Source organism: Gossypium arboreum, chromosome 2, assembly GCF_025698485.1.
Source record: "Gossypium arboreum isolate Shixiya-1 chromosome 2, ASM2569848v2, whole genome shotgun sequence".
Classification (NCBI taxonomy): Eukaryota; Viridiplantae; Streptophyta; class Magnoliopsida; order Malvales; family Malvaceae; genus Gossypium; species Gossypium arboreum.
Genome location: NC_069071.1, coordinates 108,949,314 through 108,971,185, shown reverse-complemented (window position 1 = coordinate 108,971,185; position 21,872 = coordinate 108,949,314). Strand labels below are relative to the sequence as shown.

At 36.0% G+C, this 21,872-nt stretch overlaps 1 protein-coding gene and 1 non-coding gene across 2 annotated transcripts; both read left to right on the top strand.

Annotated features, from left to right (window-relative positions):
• The first annotated feature begins 2,290 nt into the window (after positions 1-2,290).
• LOC108466826 (uncharacterized) lies at positions 2,291-3,441 on the top strand. The gene is made up of 3 exons (XM_017767184.2): positions 2,291-2,614; positions 2,699-2,769; positions 2,873-3,441. Exons 1-3 carry the CDS (start codon positions 2,415-2,417, stop codon positions 3,262-3,264), a joined length of 663 nt encoding a protein of 220 aa, XP_017622673.1. The 5' UTR covers positions 2,291-2,414; the 3' UTR covers positions 3,265-3,441.
• Positions 3,442-13,131: 9,690 nt separating this feature from the next.
• On the top strand, positions 13,132-13,238 carry LOC128289831 (small nucleolar RNA R71). The gene has a single exon (XR_008279475.1). It is a non-coding gene; the product is annotated as a small nucleolar RNA R71 (small nucleolar RNA).
• The last annotated feature ends 8,634 nt before the right edge of the window (positions 13,239-21,872 follow it).

The following is a 21,872-nucleotide window of genomic DNA, read 5'->3' as shown; positions in this document are numbered from 1 at the left end:
TTCTTGTTTTTTTTATTAATAATATACTCCATGGGAGACTTCTTAAAATGCCAGTTTCTTGTTTCTGTTTTGATAAAACGTTTGGTTGAATTCTTTAAGATTGTAGGGGAGATTTATCATTAGTTCATGTAAGTGAGGGGAGGAGGTTGATTAAAGGTCAAAATAGTTCTTTGTTGGTGCAAGTTCACCAAAGGAGGCTAGATAATCTATTCAACTATTCATCATCAACACCATTCATCTTCTTTCTTCTTTCTATCAATCCACCAATAGTTTTTTTTTTCTTTAGTACTTTAATTATTTGTTTTTCATTTAGGCTAAAAGTTACCATTACAAGAAAATACTTGAATTATAAGAAAAAGTCATAAATTTCGAATTAAATGTTGGGGTCTAGACTTCTACATCAACTCATTCCTATCAGTAAAACCCTCTTAAACTATCATCATCACATCCAAAATGATTGTGAAATGTTGACCTATATCACCCACACTCTTTCCAACTTATGTGCCAAAACCACGAATATGTTTCCCCACAACTTCCACCGACCCACTAAAATCAATTGTCTAAAATCTAATCTTGGGTGGTTCTTTTATGCCTTCTGCTCAACAATATTGGGAATTACAAGCTTAGAATGTGTTTCTCCAAACCTAACTTTTGTAAGGCCGTCAGAGCACCATTGGCGTAGCAGAAATTAATTCCGACGACCTTAGTCCGGTGATCCGTGTGTGAAACAACGGACCTGGATGAAAGGGTAGGGAAATCATATCAGAAAATTTCAAAACCCGAATCTGACTTTTGGAGAAAGTCATCTTTAACCAAATTATATTCACTGCACAAAAAAAGAAAAGCTCATTAAACCCAAAGCAACTTACTATCAGACAGTTTATTTTAAAAAATAAGCTGATGGGATACACAAATTGTCACCAGAAATGAGTACACCAACACGGATGTGCTTGAAATAATAATCAATTTGATATAATAACAATGAAGTGATAGGAGGCCTCGGAACAAGCATGAACATTGGAGGCGTGGAAGGGGTAAATGCTGGCATGCCCCTATTATATTCTCGAATATTTTTGTTTGATTTGTTTCCTCGCAACTGCACGTGGTGTTTTCAAGTTAGTAATGTCATTTTCATTGCCATCGGAACAAGGATCTGGAAAGGGGTTTAACGATTTAAAATGGTTTGTTCGCTTTATTTGTTGGCAACTTAGTCCCAACAAGTTAGATATTCATCCACGGTAAGGCTTATGTCTTGCTTTGTTCTCTTGTAAGCGATGGAAACCTAACGTAAATATAGTTTGCTCTTTCTTGGTATGACTTGACTAAGTTCATACCATGTATTTGACTGTAATTTCTAATGAGCTTTCCATTGTTGCAAGGATTTTTCGAATTTTTTTTCTGCATGTCTTTTATTGTAATTTTTAAAATTGTTTTAATTTCTTTTTCTTTTTTTTTTTTATATACTAAAATCCGGTTATAGTGATTTGGGTATGTTTTGTGAAGGATTTTCCAACACTTGGCACTTCTCCACTGTCTCACCATAAACTCGTAACCTACAAGATTGTCGGCAGTTAATGCCCACTCTCCCCTCCAAAATTGATAAGTTAAATCACTTTCAAAATGTCCTTTCAACTCACTCAGAGTGGCAATTCTTATTGGTCTTCCATAGGCCACTGTCAAGCCTGCTTTAGACAAGCAAGTTAAGCGAGGTATTGTTTATACCCAAAATCAAAACCCAAATTCAGTAAACAATAGGCTTATGCCCAAACATAAAATGCTCAATCAAGTGAGCAACCTGGCTTACTATTGAGAACCCACAACAGAATGGCACCAAGCCTTATAAGAGATCTTATCGCTACAAACATCCTCTCATTCCTTGGTGAAGGAGCAACAAACTTCCATAAGCTTCTACCAGCTTAGATCTCGGCACAAGCCCAGAGCAACTGCGGCAAATACCACAAAACCAAGTATGACCTATTTCTTGGAGCATCAACTCATTATCTCACAACATTGTCCTCAATGGCGATTTAACATCATACCACCACACCTTTTCTCTCCGAGTTTCTATTTCTTCTAAAAAGTAAATTTTTAAATAATGAAATTAAAAGGGCTAGTATAGATGTTGCAAAGAGGACCATTTTAGTAATTATTTGTGGAAACGTCACGAATAACTGAAGTTGATACCAAATGTCAAAGGAGGACTGGGCGGGAGGAAATGCACGCGTATTAATAGAGATCGTGGATGATTCCCCTTTGAATCAAATCCACACCGTACACGCTCAATGAGTGCCCTTTCCTCCTCTGTCGCATCCTTTGGTCTACCAAAGCATCACAATTTTTATTAAACTACACTACACTCCTCCCTTTCTGCATTGTTTTGTTTTGTTTTCTTCCTTTCAACAATCCATCCAAGTATGAGGGTCAGAAACAGTGGAAAGCCCCCTCAACGCTCCCTTTCACCTCCACCACCCTCTCCGCCGACGCCGTCGTTTTCCACCTCGCCGTCACATGTCATGGTGAGTAGAACCAACGCCCGGCTTTCCACCATTGACTCCCCCGTTGCTCAAGATGGAAGTGTTACGGATGATAGCTGGTCCGTGTCAACTAAGGAGAGGTAATATATATGATTTTATTTTCTTTTTTAGTCGTTTTTATCAAGTTTTTGGCTGAGATTGTTCTAGAATGTTGCGTTCTACAGTTTGGGGCACAGCATGTTTGGGCAGACATCAACTTCAAGCAACTCCGTTTCCTCATCTTTATCCTTCAATGGTATGTTGTTTTTTATTTTTTTATGTAAAACCTGAAAATTTGATTTGACACCCACTCTATTTTGAAATAAGGGTTTTCATTTGGGTGGCATGATTATGAATAGGGCGGTGGTGCGAGGAAGAAAGAGCAATACCATTGAAGAAAAGGAGAGTAGTAGTGGTGAGCTACGAAACAAAACAGCAAAGCAGAGAAAGGATGGAGAAAGATACGTTAATGGAGGAACGGAATCAAAACCAGAGGTGCAATAGAAGGAACGGAAAAGGATGGAGGTGTAACAAAATGAAGGTGAAAGGTCATAGCTTGTGTAATCACCATTTGGAAATGCAAAAGATGAGAAATAGTAGCACCAGCAGCACCACCACAAATCAAGGTGAAGATGGAGATGGAGCAGGGAGGCCGGCGTTTGCTGTGAGGGAAAACAATAGGGTTAAGGTGGTGAAGGCTCGGTCCATGAGTAGCTTGCTTAGAGACACTGTTCCATTGTTTTACTATTAATGAAGATAGTGAGTAACAGGAAAGGGTAGAAATTTGAGTATATAGCCATAGAAATAGGTTTTACTGTGTTTAAAACAAATGAAAATGATGCATAGGTTTGACAAAAAAGCAGAAATGAAGTGAAAGACACATATTGGTTGATTTGGTATTTCATTGGCATTTTCTCCATAATTTCCATCTCTCTACCGCCTACCAATCCCTGTGATTTCCCTTACATTTCCTTCTTTTTACTTAACCTATAAGAAAATGTATTCATTATATAACAAATTATTAAATATTCATTATATGATAAATATAATTTAATTTTTTTTATGTTTTACTTGTAATTTTAAAAAAAAAATCCAAATTTACCATTTCCACAAAAATCAAATTTGGTTTTCACTTTTTTCTTCTACCAAAAAATCAAATAATTAAAAGGTGGAGGGGTTTTTTTAAAAAAATCTTTTTACTACTAGTAATCATCTATGGTTTTTAAAACTATTGAGATTACCAATTGAGGATTTGAATGGGTGGTACATTTTCCTGCTATTAGTGTAAAAACATCTGTGCGATGAGATATACTATAGCGTGAGACAAAAAATAAGCTAAATGCACCACATCATATTGCCCATCCAAAGGGGTATTAAGTCAGCTCAATTAGCATGGACATTGTTATCAATGTAAGAGGACATGAGTTCGAGTGCGCTGAAACCCATTATGCTTTTATTTATGGGTAGTTCTAGGCATTGTATTAAAAAGAGCATATATAATCGGAACTTGTTCAAAAAAAATGTTGAAATTCTCATTTTGATAAAACTATCCACTCTAAATTTTAAATCGGATAATAATAATTTTAAATCTTATTGTTTATCTATTTTATTGATTTGGTTTTAATTTCTTTTTTTATCATTTTTATCCTTATTTTTCAAATTTTAGTGAAAGTATTTTTTAAGGAAAATTTGATTGAATTGTTATGGTTTTAAAATACTAATATGATAAGTTGCATGTCATTTCACATATATTTCATTTTTGACATGGATAAATTTTTTAAATGATTTCTTTACAATATTCTTTTATGCATTTTTTTGAATTTGTATAAAGTACACGTGAATTGTCACAAGGTTGTCACATTAGTGCCATTAAAATTTTAACAGTTGAATTAATATTATTGATCGCGTGATTTCGTGATAGGTTTTAAATATTTATAATTACTCGTTCTTGAACTAACTATTATTGCGATGTAGGCAAGTGTACCTATCGAACAGTAATATAGTTTTAGCAAGACCAGATTATCGGACCAAAAGGAACTAAAAGTACTAGTAATGACTGTCTTTTTATTATCTAGCCTAAGAATAAAGAGGTTTTGTTTTAATTAACTAATTATCTAAACTAAGAACTCACAAAGAATAGAATTGGGAAATTGCTTTTGGGGAAAATCGATTGACTTAAGACAATACCTAAGGAAAAATCCACCTAGACTTTACTTGTTATTCTGGCTCCGAATTGAACGATTTATTCATTCAACTTGTTCCGTAGAGATCCCTAAGTTATGTTATTATCACTATTCAAGACTAATAACGTTTAATCCCTAGATTGAATAACAGAGACTTTTCTCTAATTAATACTCTAGGGTTGCATTAACTCGATCTATGGATCCCCTTATTAGGTTTCACCTTAATCCGGCAAAATCTTGTCACCTTATGTCTAGGCGCACAATCAACTCCGCTTAATTATGACAAATGTACTCTTAGACAGGGTCTATTCCTCCTCTTAATAAGAGCTTGTCTTAAATTAGTATCCTGGGATATCAAAACAAGAATTAAGAACACGCAATTAAGAACAAGTTAAATATTTATCATACGATTCAGAAAATAATAACAAGATTTGTCTTAGGTTTTATTCCTCTTAGGTATTTAGGGGTTTTAGTTCATAACTGAATAAGAAAACATCTCAGAAGAATAAAGAATATAAAACATAAAGAAAACTCAAAACTCCTGAAGGGAAATTGAGAGAGATCTTCAGTCTTGATGATGAATCCGGCTTCTGAGATGGATCAATCGGCTTCTTTGGAGTAATTCCTTACTCCCTATTCTCCGTGTCTTTTTCTTCCTTTTCTAGGGTGTATTTATAGGCTTTGGAATGCCTAAAAGCCCTCAAAATTAGCCATTTTTCGAATTGGACTCAACTTGGGCTCGGCAGGGACACTCCCGTGGCACACGCCTGTGTTCGATTACTTCAGGCCGTGTTCGAGCCTGCCAAATTGACACGGCTGTGTGGTCTGCCCGTGTGAGGAGGTCCAGGCCATGTTGATTTCATACTTTAGCCCATTTTCTCAGTTTTTGGCCCGTTTCTCGTTCCTTTCACTCTTCTATGCTCTCCTAAGTATAAAACATGAAATTAAAGAATTAGGAGCATCGAATTCACTAATTTTAATGGGAAATCATCCATAAAATGCATTAAACATGGGGTAAAAATATGTATAATTTACGGTTTATCAAATACCCCCACACTTAAGCATTTGCTTGTCCTCAAGCAAAATTCTCAACTCATAATCAAAATAAATTCTTCTCAACTTATAATTTTTATCAATAATATCTCATATTAATCCATAAGTAATCATACATTGAGAGTTCAACTAAAAGAACATAAAAGTTCCAAACATTCCAAGTTGAGCATTTTATTCATGCAAACATAGGTGTCTCCCCTCATCTAAGTAATTACCTTTGATTCAGAATATCACGGAGTTTTACATCCTCACTAAAGATTCACTCAAATCACTCGAGGTGTTTAAGGACAATAAATGAAGCACTCAATAGTCAATAATGAAAAGTCATTACCATAGGCTTGCATGAAAATCAAATCTCCACCACTATAATTTAAGATGATACATCAATCAAAAGGTCTTTAGAGGGTTGTAATGAAGCTTGGTTAGGGGGTATGGTCACAAGCTGAAAGAAAGGGTTAGAATCGAGGTTGAATTGAAAAATTGCCTAACTAGAAAAAGAGTTAATCCTCACTTGCATACAATAGAGCTTATTATCAGAATATGGAATTACTAATAAATATACATAGTAGTTTTTTTTAAGGAACAAGTTAAATAACATAGAATAACTATTAAGAACAAAGCATAGCTAAGCAATCCATTCAACTCAAATCTCGACAAAAATAGAGATTAATTTAGGGGATTTCAACAATAATGGGTTAAGAGTTAATATTAAGGATAATACAAAGAATGGTTTGTTAGCCTCAAGGGGGTTTACTAGTGGTTAATCATGGAGGTAGGCTCTTCATGGCATGAGTGGGTTAATCCTAAGTGCCTTAATCATTTTGACATATCAAATCAAATGGTGTGGTCTCGACATGCATAATCAAGCAAGTTCTAGAATAACAGTTCAATACTGACGCACTCAAAGCAATAATAAAAGTAAGCATGAAAGAATTAATAGATGCTCAAAAGGCTCAAAAATCTCACAAAAATTATGGTTTTTTGATGTTAAAAACTTGTGAATTCCAATTCAAAGTAATACCTAAACTTTGGGGAAACAACTTAAGATTTTGAATTATTATAAATCAACTTATCATGCTTGATTCTCTAATGTCTTAAAGTTTAAACAATCAATACATAATTTCCTATGTTTTAATTCAAGATATATCAATCAAAATTATAAATTAATTAAAATTTATCCTAAATATGATATGAAAGCTTTTCAAGAGAACAAGGCAATCATTCAGGGATTTTTCTGATAATGAAATAAATACCCCCCACACTTAAGATGTACATTGCCCTTAATGCACAAAAATAGTTATTAAAGTATAAAAAGAAGATAGGGGGAGAAGTGAAACTTCCTGTATGATGAATTCCTCGAACTGGAGTTTTGGAGAGTAATTGGTTCGAGAGTGGAGGAAGATACTCTGGTGGTCATAGAGGTTCATTAATCCATAAGTCTTGCACCACAAGAATATTATATCTAGTGGTAGCTATGGTCGTGGTCGAGCAGAACATGACAGTCGTGGAGAACCTTTTCCGGTGGAGTTTTAGTTCCTATGTGATAATGAGCTTAAGAGCTCAATATAACTGTGATAAAATCAGAAACTTTTTAGGGGATATTAGGAAGAATAATTACTCCTAAAGAAATAACCAAAATTAATAATTAAAAATAAAAATAAAATTCTAAAATCTAACAAAAATAAAAAGTAGTTTTAATAAAAATTAACATAAAAATATAAAATTATAAATAAATGTTTTTAAACATCTTCATTGCTAGATGGTTCGCGAGGTGGGACTGGCGATGAAATGTGGAGGTGCTGACAATCTGCTGTAGAGTAGCATCAATGTTGTCAAATCATTGAAAACACTGTTGCTCGAATCAAGTGAGGCGCTTAGAGATGTCAGTATATGAAGTCACCGAATGAACTGGACGAGAGGGTGGTGGTGGCTGAGTCGGTGGGTCCTCGTGCTTTGGGGGACATCATCAGGAATGTCCTCGTAGGCCTCCTCCTCGGTAGATTGGGCGAGATGATACTAGGGAGGGTAGGTTCCTCGGCGCCTCTCGATCATCCTCATGCTAAGTATACTCGAGATACCTTGTGGAGACATCTGGTTGATGAGGGTGAGGGATGATTCTTGGGTTGCGGTATTGAGGAGCCTGAAGTGTCGCGCCAGCCGAGTCATGTAGGGGTCGATAGAGATGACCCCCTTCCTAAGCCGCTTCATCTGGTGCTGAATTGCGAGGGCGATAAAATAGGCAAGGTCGATGACATAGGCAAGGTCGATGACGTGCCTGTGCAACATACACTATAAGAAGTAGGCATCGTGGGTGTTGACGACGTCAGTGCTTTCTCGCCTCCCTGTAATCGTGTGAGCTAAAATAGCGTGTAAGTACCTCAGGGATGGTGGGAGAACTGATGTCTTGGAGCGGCTAGGATTGTAGGAGGGCGCGCCAAGGGCCAAAGTATGCCAGCACTTCGAGGGGGAGAAGTGTATGTGGCGACTGAGAGTGTTTAAATCATTCTCCTCCGTATATAAGCCCAGTGCAGCACCGAACTTTGGGACACTTAGCTGGTGGATCTGGGTGAAATTGAACCGTGCCAGGATCATCGTAGTTCATCATTACGGTCTGAAGATGGAACGTTGAGCATAGTTCTATCGTGAGCTTAATGTATGTTGGCTTGATAATCCCAAAGAATAGCTCCCAACGGTCGGTGGTTAGGGGGGCTTGAATCGAATCAGCCAATTGAACTTGTTCTATAGTAGCCCATTCGATGCAACGGCCCGCAATTAAAGGTCTAGCCCGAAGTATTTGGAACAGTTCTTCCTAGGGCCCTCGGGGGAACTGTAGGAGAGGGTGACGAATTTTCGCGGTTGGACGCGCGAAAGAGGACGCTCCCTTCCTCTTCTTTGAAGTAGGTACGACAGTTTTTGATAATGCTCTAGAATAACGTATTTTTATGTATTAATCATGTGTTTATTCTGAGCTTGATCCTACTAATTTGAGCTATTTATGTCTTTTTATTTTTTAGGGACTGATTTGGAGGCAAAAGCAAAATTAATAGACAAAAGCGCGAATTTGAAGACATAATGGGCTGATATGCGACACAGGAAAAATATTGTGCCAAAAGTGTAAGCATGGAAGACACAAGGACTAAAAACGCAAAAAAAAAGAGATTTTATTCTACAAGACTCCATTTTATTTATATTAGGATAATTTATATTAGGATAATTATTAGGATTATTTAAATTTTAGGATTTTATTTTAATTATCTCTATTTATCTTTAATTAAATGTATTTATCTTTTTAGAATTTAAGTTAAATTAGACTATCTCCCTAGCACTATAAATAGGGGGTGAAGTGATTCTATTTGGGTTCATCTTTTTCTGTAAACACTCTCCCCCTGAAAGTCTAGGCTTTTGTTTCTTCATATTTTCTTTTAATAAAATTCCCTTTTCCATTTTTATATTTATTTTCTTTTCCACAATTATCATGAGCCACTAAAACCTATCTAGCCGAAAGTTGTCAATATTCCCCAAAAAGGGTTCTTGAGGCCCAAAATCCGTACTTAGCCTTCTCGCCAAGTATTCATCGTTTCTTCACACTACGGGTTGACGCTTCCGTCCATGGCCCTTAAGAAGTAAGCTTTTCAGCATATGCAAAGGCGGCCGCTTTGCATGTTTTGGAAGGATTACACAGTCGGTTCGTTAACTTACTACGTCAGAGGTTGGCAAGCCAAAGAGACAAAATGGCGTGGGATTCGCCATTGAGAAGCGTTGATCTAGCATAGATTACTGGCTAGAGTCAGGTTCCCTAAAAATCGTAAGTCTAATATTTGGAGCTGGTGGTCGTAGGCGTCCTCTTCCACTATAACTGGCTTACTTGAGTTGAGAAGGGTCATTTAAAAGCCAAGGATTGAACCCAAGGCGGAATGAGACAACTGGAGGCTGGAATCTACCAATAAGAACTTCTTTTCCTTTAAATCACTTTATTATTTTTATATATTCTCCATCTCAATTTCCGTCATTTATTTAATTTCGCAATTTCAATTTAATTTAAATACTATTTTTATTTTTCCAAATCGAAATTCTTAATTCTGTTTTTATTTTTATTTTTTCAGGAACGCAAGTTTCTTCCCCTTTACTGTTATTTTTATTATTTTACATGGAATAGGATATTTTTGGTACTCTCAACGACCGCATCAGTTTTCTTTCCTCTTAAAGACAACATTGTATACCTGCAAGTGGAAACATCAATTCGTCTTTTGATGAGTAGACAATTTATAATATATAAAAGGAATGCGACTAAATTTGAAAAGAAAAATGCATAAATATATTCGGCCACAATTACTAAATTCAATTAAAACAATAAGTTCAATGACCCATTTCTTTGTGGCATAAACATGGTGATATAAGTAAAAATGGCAAGGAATGGAATGCAAAATACTATATGAATAAAAAGAGATGTCAACACAATATGCATGATTATTTCAACTATCCTAGCCATGAATATTCACTTCTAGCTAATTAAATGAAGTGTAGGAATCATGTAATGAGTAAGATTTTAAACATGAGAAAGATGATAACTTGTTTGATAAATGAAATTTATGCTATTATCAATATGGAAATAACATGAAAAATATAGATTAATATGATAAATAGCATTATAAATCAGTGAAATAAATGAAAAAGGAGTAAACAAACGCTAAGAGAAGAGATTGGGCGTCGAGAATGGAGTTGTAGGCGGCGCACGGGCGTGGCAGGGAGGCTGTGTGAACTGGCAGAGGCTAGGGTTAGGGTTTTTGAATGGGGAAGAAAGTGAATAGTGTAGGGTATTTATAGATTTTGGGCCACACGGCCATGGCACAAGCCCGTGTTCCTTAATTTTTGCCAGTGTGTTTCGCGTTTTTCCTATTTGGGTGCATTTGAAATTTGTCCCATGCTAGTGTACCTCGGGTGTGTGGGTTCACACGGCCGTGTCGCGCGACCGTATCTAGCTTCGTTCACTTCTCCCACCCCCGTGTGTGCAAGCCCTACACCCATGTTAATTTGACAGGTTCAACCACGGGTGTTGGACACGGGCGTGTCGCACGCCCGTGCTAGTTTCTCAGTTTCAACCACGGATCTTCCACACGGGAGTGTCGCACGCCCATGTTGTTTTGGCAGGCTTGACCACGGCCATGTCGCACGACTATGGCGTTTTATCTAGCCCGTGTTGGGGAAATCCTTGCACTATTTTCACATGGCCATAAGCACGCCCGTGTGCTTGGCCTTGTCTCTATGGAAAACCTGTATTAAAGAGCTCCTTTAGTAAGTTAGATGTTGAAGACTAAATTTTAGAAGAAGTTAATACAGTAAGTGCTTGGTTTGCCTCCCGAGAAGTGCTTATTTATAGTCTAAGCTCGAATTACCTCTCCGTTGAATGATCATGGTGGTTCGAGGAGTTTATACTCCTCATTCCTACTATCAATCTTAAAATAAGGTTTTAAATAAGTATTGTTTACCTTAAAAGTGCCGAACTTGGGATGACTCACCTCCCCCATACTGAATGGAAAAATACTGAGTACCGTAAGAGGGATTTCCTCATTCGGTGTGGTAATGACAATGTGGGGATCTACGGTATCTAATAAAACTTTATCACCAACCTTAAGTTGATTTGGAGAGGAATCGAGCTCGTTCTGGCGTAGTTTCAGTTTATCGTGTGTTCTCGGTTTATGTGTTCGCCATTTATCTAGCTCCTCTATTTGCAGCCTTTGTTCTTCATGAATAGAACCTCTACTATTGTTTAAGAGTGGCTTATGTACTTCCTTCAAACTTATCTCCTGCAAAGTGGGTTATATCATGTGGTTAGTTTTAATAGAATGGTTTAGACGATCACCTTGAATTTCTGATGTGTTGTCAGAATTACGAGCTTGAAGGATGAGTGTTTCGTCTCTCACATGAAGCCTGAGCTCGCCTATGCCAACATCAATAATTGTTTTAGCAGTTGCTAGAAAGGGCCTTTCTAGGATTAAAGGAGTATTTCTATCCTCTTCTATGTTTAAAACAATGAAGTCAACGGGAAATATAAATTTATCAATTTTGACAAACACATCTTCAATAATACCCCTAGGAAATCTTATAGTTTTATCTGCTAATTGAATGCTCATCCTAGTCTGTTTGGGTTTCCTGAGACCTAGCTGCTTGAACATTTTAAAAGGCATGATGTTGATACTAGCCCCTAAATCAGCTAATACATTATTAACATCTAAACTACCAATTAAGTAAGGAATCGTAAAACTCCCTGGATCTTTTAGTTTGTTCGGTAGCTTATTTTTAGAATAATTGAGCACACTGTGTTTAGCTCCACATGCGACGCCTCGTCCAACTTCCGCTTATTTGCTAAAAGCTCTTTTAAAAATTTCATTGCGTTTGGCATCTGCGATAGAGCTTCAATAAACGGTAAGTTAATATGTAATTTTTTTAAGAGTTTAAGGAATTTACCAAATTGTTCATCTGAGCAGTCTTTCCTTATTGCATTGGGGTATGGTACACGAGGTTTATATTCGACATTCTCTAAGTTGTTTGTATTTTGATCTACCTCACATTGACCTTTGCTTACCACAGTTTCTTACCGCGGTTCTAGTTCAGGTTCCACAAATCCTTCTTCATCTTGAACATTAATCGCGTTGAGCTGTTCCCTTGGGTTGGGTTCAATATTACTTGGCAAACTATCTTGTGGTTGTTTGGAGATTAGTTTGGAAAGCTGGCCTATCTGAGTTTCGAGCCCTTGGATCAACGCTTGTTGATTCTTAAGTGCTGTCTCGGTGTTCTAAAAATGAGTTTCTGACACCGATATAAAATTTGAGAGCATCTCTTCAAGGTTCGGCTTCTTTTCCTGTTGGTAGGGTGGTTGCTAAAAACCCGAAAGATGTTGTGGTCTTTGATTTCCTTGGCCTCTCTACGAAAAATTGGGATGGTTCCTCCAACCTGCATTGTAAGTGTTACTAAATAGATTGTTTTAAGGTCGAGAATTATTACCCATGTAGTTTAGCTGCTCGTTATCCATGTTATGGCCATAAGGTTGGTATTCTGAATGGCTTGTTCCACCGCTACTTGCTTCGCACTACATTACTGGGTGAACCTGTGAAGAACTAAGAAAACCATCAATCTTTTTATTCAAGAGTTCTACCTGATTTGACAGCATGGTGACCGAATCGACGTTATAAACATCGGCTGTTTTCATTGGCTTTGTCCTCATGACTTGCCACTGATAGTTATTCAGTGACATTTCCTTAATAAACTCATAGGCATCTTCAGGTGTTTTATTATTGATGGTTCCGCCAGCAGTTGCGTCAACCATTTGCCGAGTCGAAGGATTCAGACCATTGTGGAATGTTTGAACTTGGAGCCAAAGCGGTAACCCATGGTGAGGGCACCTTATCAATAAGTCCTTGTATCTCACCCATGCATCGTAGAGGGTTTCTAAATCCATTTGTACAAAAGAACAAATATCATTACGTAATTTAGCCGTTTTAGCCGGCGAAAAATATTTTAGTAAGAATTTTTCGGTCATTTGTTCCCAAGTAGTTATTGACCCTCGTGGTAACGAGTTCAACCACTGTTTAGCTTTGTTCCTTAATGAAAAAAGGGAATAACCGAAGACGAATGGCATCATCAGAAACGCCATTGATTTTAAATGTATCGCAAAATTTCAAAAAGTTTACTAAGTGAGCGTTGGGATCTTCATCCTGCAAACCATCAAACTGAACAAATTGTTGTATCATTTGAATAGTGTTAAGTTTTAATTCAAAAGTATTTGCAGCTACAGCAGGTCTAACTATGCTAGATTCAATTCCTGTTAAAGAAGGTTTAGCATAATCATACATAGTGCGTGGAGCAGGATTTTGATTAGCCGTAATTGCAGGAGGTAGCCGATTGTCTTGGTTTTTAGCCATCTCTTCGATTGGGTTCTCTGTGTATCGTAAGCTTCGCCTTATTTCTCTTTGATTTCTGCGACTGTACGATCGATTTCTTCGTCAAAAAGTAATGGTCCTGACGGGTTTCTTCTAGTCATAAACTATAAAAACCTGCCAAGAGAAAGAAAAAGTAAGTTAATAAATAATAATAATAAAATTAAATTAAATTACAAGAAAAGTAAATGGCTAAAGTAATAAAAATTGAGCGTTCCTAATATCTTAGCTCCCCGACAATGGCGCCAAAAACTTGATTGCGTGATTTCGTGATAGGTGTTAAATATTTATAATTACTAGTTCTTGAACTAACTATTATTGCGATGTAGGCAAGTGTACCTATCGAACAGTAGTATAGTTTTAGCAAGAGCGAATTGTCGAACCCAAAAGAACTAAAAGTACTAGTAATGACTGCATTTTTATTATCTAGCTTAAGAATAAAGAGGTTTTGTTTTAATTAACTAATTATCTAAACTAAGAACTCACAAAGAAAAGAATTGGGGAATTGCTTTTGGGGAAAATCGATTAACTTAAGACAATACCTAAGGAAAAATTCACCTAGACTTTACTTGTTATTCTGGCTCCGAATCGAACGATTTATTCATTTAACTTGTTCCGTAGAGATCCCTAAGTTATGTTATTATCCCTATTCAAGACTAATAACGTCTAATCCCTAGATTGAATAACCGAGATTTTTCTCTAATTAACACTCTAGGGTTGCATTAACTCGATTTATGGATCCCCTTATTAGGTTTCACCTTAATCCAGCAAAATCTTGTCACCCTATGTCTAGGCGCGCAATCAACTCCGCTTAATTATGACAAATGTACTCTTAGACAGGGTCTATTCCTCCTCTGAATAAGAGCTTGTCTTGAATCAGTATCCTGGGATATCAAAACAAGAATTAAGAACACGTAATTAAGAACAAGTTAAATATTTATCATACGATTTAGAAAATAATAACAAGATTTGTCTTAGGTTTTATTCCTCTTAGGTATTTAGGGGTTTTAGTTCATAACTGAATAAGAAAACATCTTAGAAGAATAAAGAATATAAAACATAAAGAAAACCCAAATTTCCTGAAGAGAAATTGAGGAGAGATCTTTAGTCTTTATGATGAATCCGGCTTCTGAGATGGATCAATTGGCTTCCTTAGAGTAATTCCTTACTCCCTATTCTCCGTGTCTTTTTCTTCCTCCTCTAGGGTGTATTTATAGGCTTTGGAATGCCTAAAAGCCCTCAAAATTAGCCATTTTCCGAATTGGACTCAACTTGGGCTCGGCAGGGACACGCTCGTGTTCGATTACTTCAGGCCGTGTTCGAGCCTGCCAAATTGACACGGCCATGTGGTCTGTCAGTGTGAGGAGGTCCAGGCCGTGTTGATTTCGTACTTTGGCCCATTTTCTCCGTTTTTGGCCCGTTTCTCGTTCCTTTCGCTTTCCTATGCTCTCCTAAGTATAAAACATGAAATTAAAGCATTAGGAGCATCAAATTCACCAATTCTAATGGGAAATCATCCATAAAATGCATTAAACATGGGGTAAAAATATGTATAATTTACGGTTTATCAGTTACGATCCCAAAAAAATTCAACTAAGTTTTAAAAATTGGGAGTTAAAATGACAAATGTATAAATATTAAAGGCTAAATTTATATTATGTGATTTAAAAACTACATTTTACTTTGATTATGCCACACATTTATTTTGATTTCGCTTTAATTATATGAATCAAACTTTGATTTTGGTTGAGTTTTATATAAACTAACATTGTTCTTAAGTTTATATCATTTTACATTTACTTATTATACACAAGAATATTTCTATAAATGTATATAACTGAATTAGAATTAATTTCTCATGTATATAATTGAGTCAAATCAAAGTTTTATTTGTACAATTGCAAAAAGCAAACTTTATGTATCATATTATACATTTGACCAAAGTTCAAGTAATAATTTTAAGGGGGCATTTGGTTCACGAAATGTAACATCACCTTTGGTAATAGGATTACAAGAATGTAAAATTGCTTAGCACGTTATGGGGTATGGTAGATTGCCTTGTTTGGTTCATTTGATTGAAATGTAAAATTTTGCTATTTAGTTGATGAATATAAGATTAGCTAAAAGTATATTTTATTAAATTGTCCTTAATTATAAATAAAGATGAAAAGAGTTATTAAAGTGTATTGAGAGGAAAACTAACTATGAAAATATGAAAAGAAATTAAGATATTAATAACCCTAATTTATTCCGTTGGTGTAGATATTTGTAAAATCAAAGACATTTAAGTTTAATTAATTGAGTAATTCAAGTATGTTAAAATTGAGTGACCGAAATCCTTATTTAAATAAAATACAGTGGTAAAATAAAATAAAAGTAAAATCTATATAGAACTACACTTCTTTTATTTTATTTTAGAATAAGGTTTTTTAAACCTTATTAAACTTTATTTATTTGATATTGGTTAGAATAAGGTGTTTCAATCTTACTACACTCCTATTAGAATATGGTTTTTACAAGCCTATAAATGGACATAGTCTACTCCTCTTGTAATCATTCGAATTCGACATAATGAATTTTCTTCTCATCTGCCCGTGGTTTTTTTCCTGAAAGTGTTTCCACGTAAAAACCTATGTGTTCTTTATTTTTATTTCTCTTTTCTTTGCGATATATTGTCATTATCGACATTCTATTTTTACAAATTGGTATCAGACTTCCGGGTTGTTCATCTTGATCACAGTAATGACGTTTTTAAAATATGAAATTTAGCTGTTGGATTGCAACACCAAATTTGCGTTATGGCAGATTAAGATGCAAACAATTCTTGCGCATATGGATCTGGAGGATGCCTTGCTAGAGATAGATAATATGCCTTTGACATTAACGGAGGAAAAGAAGAAGCACAATGATCGAAAGGCGTTAACATAGTTACATCTGCATTTGTCTAATGAAATTTTGTAGGATGTGATGAAAGAGAAGATCACCGCTGGATTATGGAAGAGGTTGGAACAAATATGTATATCGAAAACTCTAACTAGTAAGTTGTATATGAAGCAGCGTCTTTATGCTTATCGTTTGGAGGAAGATGCATTTGTGCGAACACTTAACAATGTTTAAAAAAATACTTTCAAACTTGGAGGCCATGGAGGTTCAATATGATAAGGAATATCTAGGGTTGATTCTACTTTGTTCGTTATCGTCGTCTTATTCAACTTTTAGAGGCACGATTTTAAATAGTTGCGAGTCTCTCATAGTTGATGAGGTTTATGATTCTTTGACCTCGTTTGATAAGATGAAGCATCTTATGGTTAAACCCGACTCTCAGAGAGAGGGTCTCATTGTTCATGGGAGACAAGATCAGAATATTGATGATAGTCATGGAAGGACACAGGAACGAAATCCTCGCGGTAGACCTAAAGGTACATCGAAGTCTTCAAACAAAGGTAAAACTTGTAATTCTGCAAGAAGAAAGGGTATATTAATTCTGAGTGCTATAAGCTACAGAACAATATCAAAAGGGAGGCTACAAATCAAACGGAAAAACAACCAGAAAATTTCGGTGAAGTTGATTTCGTATAAGACTACCGTGATGGTGAACTTCTAGTCGCTTCTGTTAACAATTCTAAAGTGAGTGAGGAATGGATCCTTGATTCGGGCTACACCTTCCACATGAGTCCCAATTGGGATTGGTTTACAACTTACAAAACAGTTTCTGAAGGTCTTGTTTTGATGGGAAATAATGCTTCGTGTAAAATTGCAGTTGTTGAAACAATTAAAGTTAAGATGTTTGATGGAGTTGTCAGAACACTTAATGACGTACGAAATGTTCCAAAATTGAAGAGAAATTTAATTTTATTGAGTACTCTTGATTCAAAAGGGTACAAATACACAGTTGAAAGTGGGGTTTTGAAGATTTCAAAAGGTTCCCTCGTTGTGATGAAAGGGCAGAGAAAGACTGTCAGGTTAGATGTTCTGCAGAGTTTTACTATTACTGGTGATGCAACTATCACTTTCTCTTCCTTGTCAGATGATGATATTACTAAACTTTGACATTTGTATCTAGGGCATATGAGTGAGAATAACATGACAGAATTGAGTTAAAAAGGACTTCTTGATGGGAAAGAAATTTGCAAAATGAAGATCTGTGAGCACTGCGTTTTTGGGAAGCAAAAGAGAGTTTGATTCACCAGAGGAATCCATAACACAAAGGGAACGTTAGAGTATATTCATTTTGATTTATGGAGGCCATCCAAAGAGCATTCGAGAGGTGGAGCTAATTATATGCCAACTTTTTGATAATACTCTAGAATGACATATTTTTATATATTAATTACATATTTATTTTGAGTATGATCCTACTAATTTGAGCTATTTATGATTTTTATCTTGCAAGGACTAAATTGAAAGCAAAATGAAATTTAAGGGCACAAAGCATGAATTTGAAGATAAAATGGGCCATCATGCAAAATAAGAAAGAAGTGGTGTCGAAAATGCAAAGTATGGAAGACTTGGGGACAAAAGTGCAAAGAAGAGATTTTATAAACACAAGATTCTATTTAAATTTCAATTATATTAGGATAATTGTTAAAGATTATCATTTAGATTTAATTTTAGTTTTTATCTTTATTTATCTTTTCTGTAAACACTCATTCTTCCAAAAAGCTTAGCATTTATTCATTTCATATTATTCATTAAAAAGTTCTATTTTCATTACACTTATTTTTTTTCCCCAAAAAACATGAGCCACTAAATTTATCTAGCCAAAGGTTGTCAAAATTCCCTAAAAAAGGGTCATGAGGCTTAGAATCTGCGCTTAGCCTTCTCAATAAGTATTCATCGTTTCTCCGCATTATGGGGCTGATGTTTTCGTCCATGTCCCTTGAAAGGTGATCTTTTTAACTTGTGCAAAGAACGGCCGCTTTGTATGTTTTGGGAAGGTTGCACAGTCGGTTCATTAGCTTACTGCGTCAGTGATTTTCGAGTCCAAAAGACAAAATGGTGTGGCATTCGCCATTGAGAACTGATGATCTAGTGTAAGACGATCCCACAAAAGTAATGGTTGGCTAGAATCAGGTTCTTATAAATCGTAAGTCTAAAATCTAAGTGGAGTTGGTGGTCATAGACGTCCTCTTCAACTATAACTGGCTTATTCTGTTCAAGAAGGATCACTTAAAAGCCTAGGATTGAACCCAAGGCGGATTGAGACAACCGTAAGCTGGAATCTCTCTATAAAAAAACTCTCTTTCCTCATCTCTGTTTATCTTTACAATTTTAATTTTAATTTTCGCAATTTCAATTCAATCAAACTTTTAATTTTTTTTTTTATTTTCTTCTAGGTACGCAAGTTTTCTTGGGTTCGACTCTATCCGGGATCTCAAGGAACAGGAAGTTGTGCAAATCTGGTCTTTGAGGATTTGACCCTACTTCCCTTATACTATTCTTTTTATTATTTTTATAGGGATATTTTTATTGATGATTTTTCCAGAGAAGTTTGGGCATTCTTCTTGAAACAGAAAAGTGATGTGTTTTCCACATTTAAGTCTTGAAAAACTATGACTGAAAAACAGACGGGAAAATAAATAAAGTACCTCTATACAAACAATGGAATAGAGTTCTGTTCTGATGAGTTTAATAAATTGTGTAAGTCAGAAGGGATCGTGAGACACTTGACAGTTCATCATACTCCACAGTAAACCGGTGTTGTAGAATGAATGAACAAAATTATCATGAAGAAGGTTCGATGTATGTTGTTGAATGCTAATTTACCAAAGTCGTTTTGGGCTGAAGCAGCCTCTACTGCATGTTTTTTGATCAACTGATCTTCATCCGTTGCCATTGAGAAAAAGACTCTATAAGAGGTATGGCCTGGTAATTCTGCTGACTATTCTGGTTTAAAGATCTTTGGGTGTCCTGCGTATGCTCATATTAATAATAGAAATTTGGAACTGTGATCCATTAAATGTGTTTTTCTTGGTTATAAAGTTGGTGTAAAAAAGTATAAGTTATGGTGTCCTAAAAATAGAAAAGTTGTGATTAGCAGAGATGTTGTTTTTGATGAAACTGCTATGCTACCTAACTTATCTCTTAAAGACTCTTTCAGTAAGGAAAATCAAAAGCAGGTGGAGCATAAGATTAATCCAGAGTCTACAACAGAGTCAACTCCTCAAGCCAGTACAAAAATTCAGAATAGAGTTGCTTCTTCACCATAATATTCTATCGCCAAAAATAAAACTAGAAGAGAAATTAAACCTCCAAAAAAGTATGCCGAGGCTGATCTAGTTGCTTATGCTTTAAATATGACTGAAAATATAGATGCAAACTAAGAGCCATATAATTATTCTGAGGCAGTTAGTTGTGAAGACTCAGAAAAGTGGATGTTTGCTATGTAAGAGGAGATGGAATCACTCCACAAAAACAGAACATGGGATCTTGTGAAACTTCCTAAAGGTAAAAAGGCTGTTTATTGTAAATGAATGTTTAAAAAGAAAGAAGGGGCTCCAGGAGTTGAAGAACCCAGAAATAAAGCGAGGCTTGTTGCAAAGGGTTACTGTAACACTCCTTACCCGTATCCAAATCCAGCACAGGGTTCAAGGTATTACCGAACTTTAACACAAGCACACATACAAAACCAAGCCATAAAATTTCATCCAATTTAAAACCATTCATGCAGATGCACATCGTCCCTATTACAGGCCTACAAGGCCCCAAACATACATCGAAGGTGGTTCGGGACTAAACTGAGAACTTTAGAAAACTTTAGGATAATTTAATAAATTTTCATACTTTGGAGAGTCACACGCTTGTGTGGCTTAGGACACGCCCGTATCCTCAGCCCGTGTAACTCTCTGACTATGACATCATCAGTCAAATAAGGTCACACGGCCAAGTCACACGCCCGTGTGCTTGGGTTGTGTGGCGAATTAAATTCCAAAATTTAAGAGCAGACTTCACACGGTCTGGGGTACATGCCCATGTCCTAAGGCCGTGTCCTTCACACAGATAAGACACACAGCCGTGTCTCTGCCCTTGTGTTTACTACTGGGCAATCTTTTTTGCATAATTAGGGTGCAGGGGACACACCGCCAGATCACACGCCCATTGGGCAGACCATGTGTTACACACAGCTTAGACACATGTCGGTGTGTCTAACTATGTGGACAATTTCTAAGCTATTTTCCAAGGCATTTGCCACCCTTAAGCACTCACGAACTTAGATCCACTTCATGACATGCATTATGACACCTTTAATCACCTAAGCAAACACATTCATGGTTACATTATGACTTGACAATGTCAACATATCACCTATCCAAATTATTATACTTTCATATGACATCCCACACCAATTTCATACTTAACTATTATCATTATTACCCTATTTTCAAGTTATACATTTGCACCACATTTATTGACAAACACATTAATCATATTTCATACACTCATTATACATGCCATCCATCACACTCTTTCACCATAAGCAATTATGACCACATTAAAGCATAAGCACATTTGCATGCATGCATCAATAATTAAGGTTACAACCCAAAATAATCAATATGAGCCACCTCTCATGGCCATATACAAAATAATCATAATAGCATCATGAGCCAGCACATTGGCTAATCAATATGACACATATCAAAAAGGCCAAGTCCCTATACATGCCATATCCAAAATGATAAAGCTAACTATACCCAAATGTTCAATTGATAGTGTGATTGAGTCTCCAACGTTCTTCGATCCTTGAGCTAGCTTGGCGAAACTATAAGAGATGGAAAAAAAGGGGATAAGCATAAAGCTTAATAAATTCACATGCAAATAAAAGGTAACTTAAACAAGCTTGAATCATGCATTTAACATAACTAACATAATCTTGGATTTTTATCAAATTCTCTTGAACTCATTCTTCATATATATGTATAAATACATGTTCTTACTACGAGCTCATCATTTTTCATGTCATTCACATGAGTTCGATGTACATACTTGTGCCCACTTGCACATTATAACTTACTTTCGTGTTTGCACCTAAGTACTTTATATGTAGCCAATACTACCTCATATCTCAGATCACATGTTGCTCATTTACGAGCTACTCACGAGTCTGCTCATGCAGGTTGTCAGGTATCCGCAACACATGTCGGACTACCTCATCATCAATAACATATACAAGACTAGTACCCAAACGT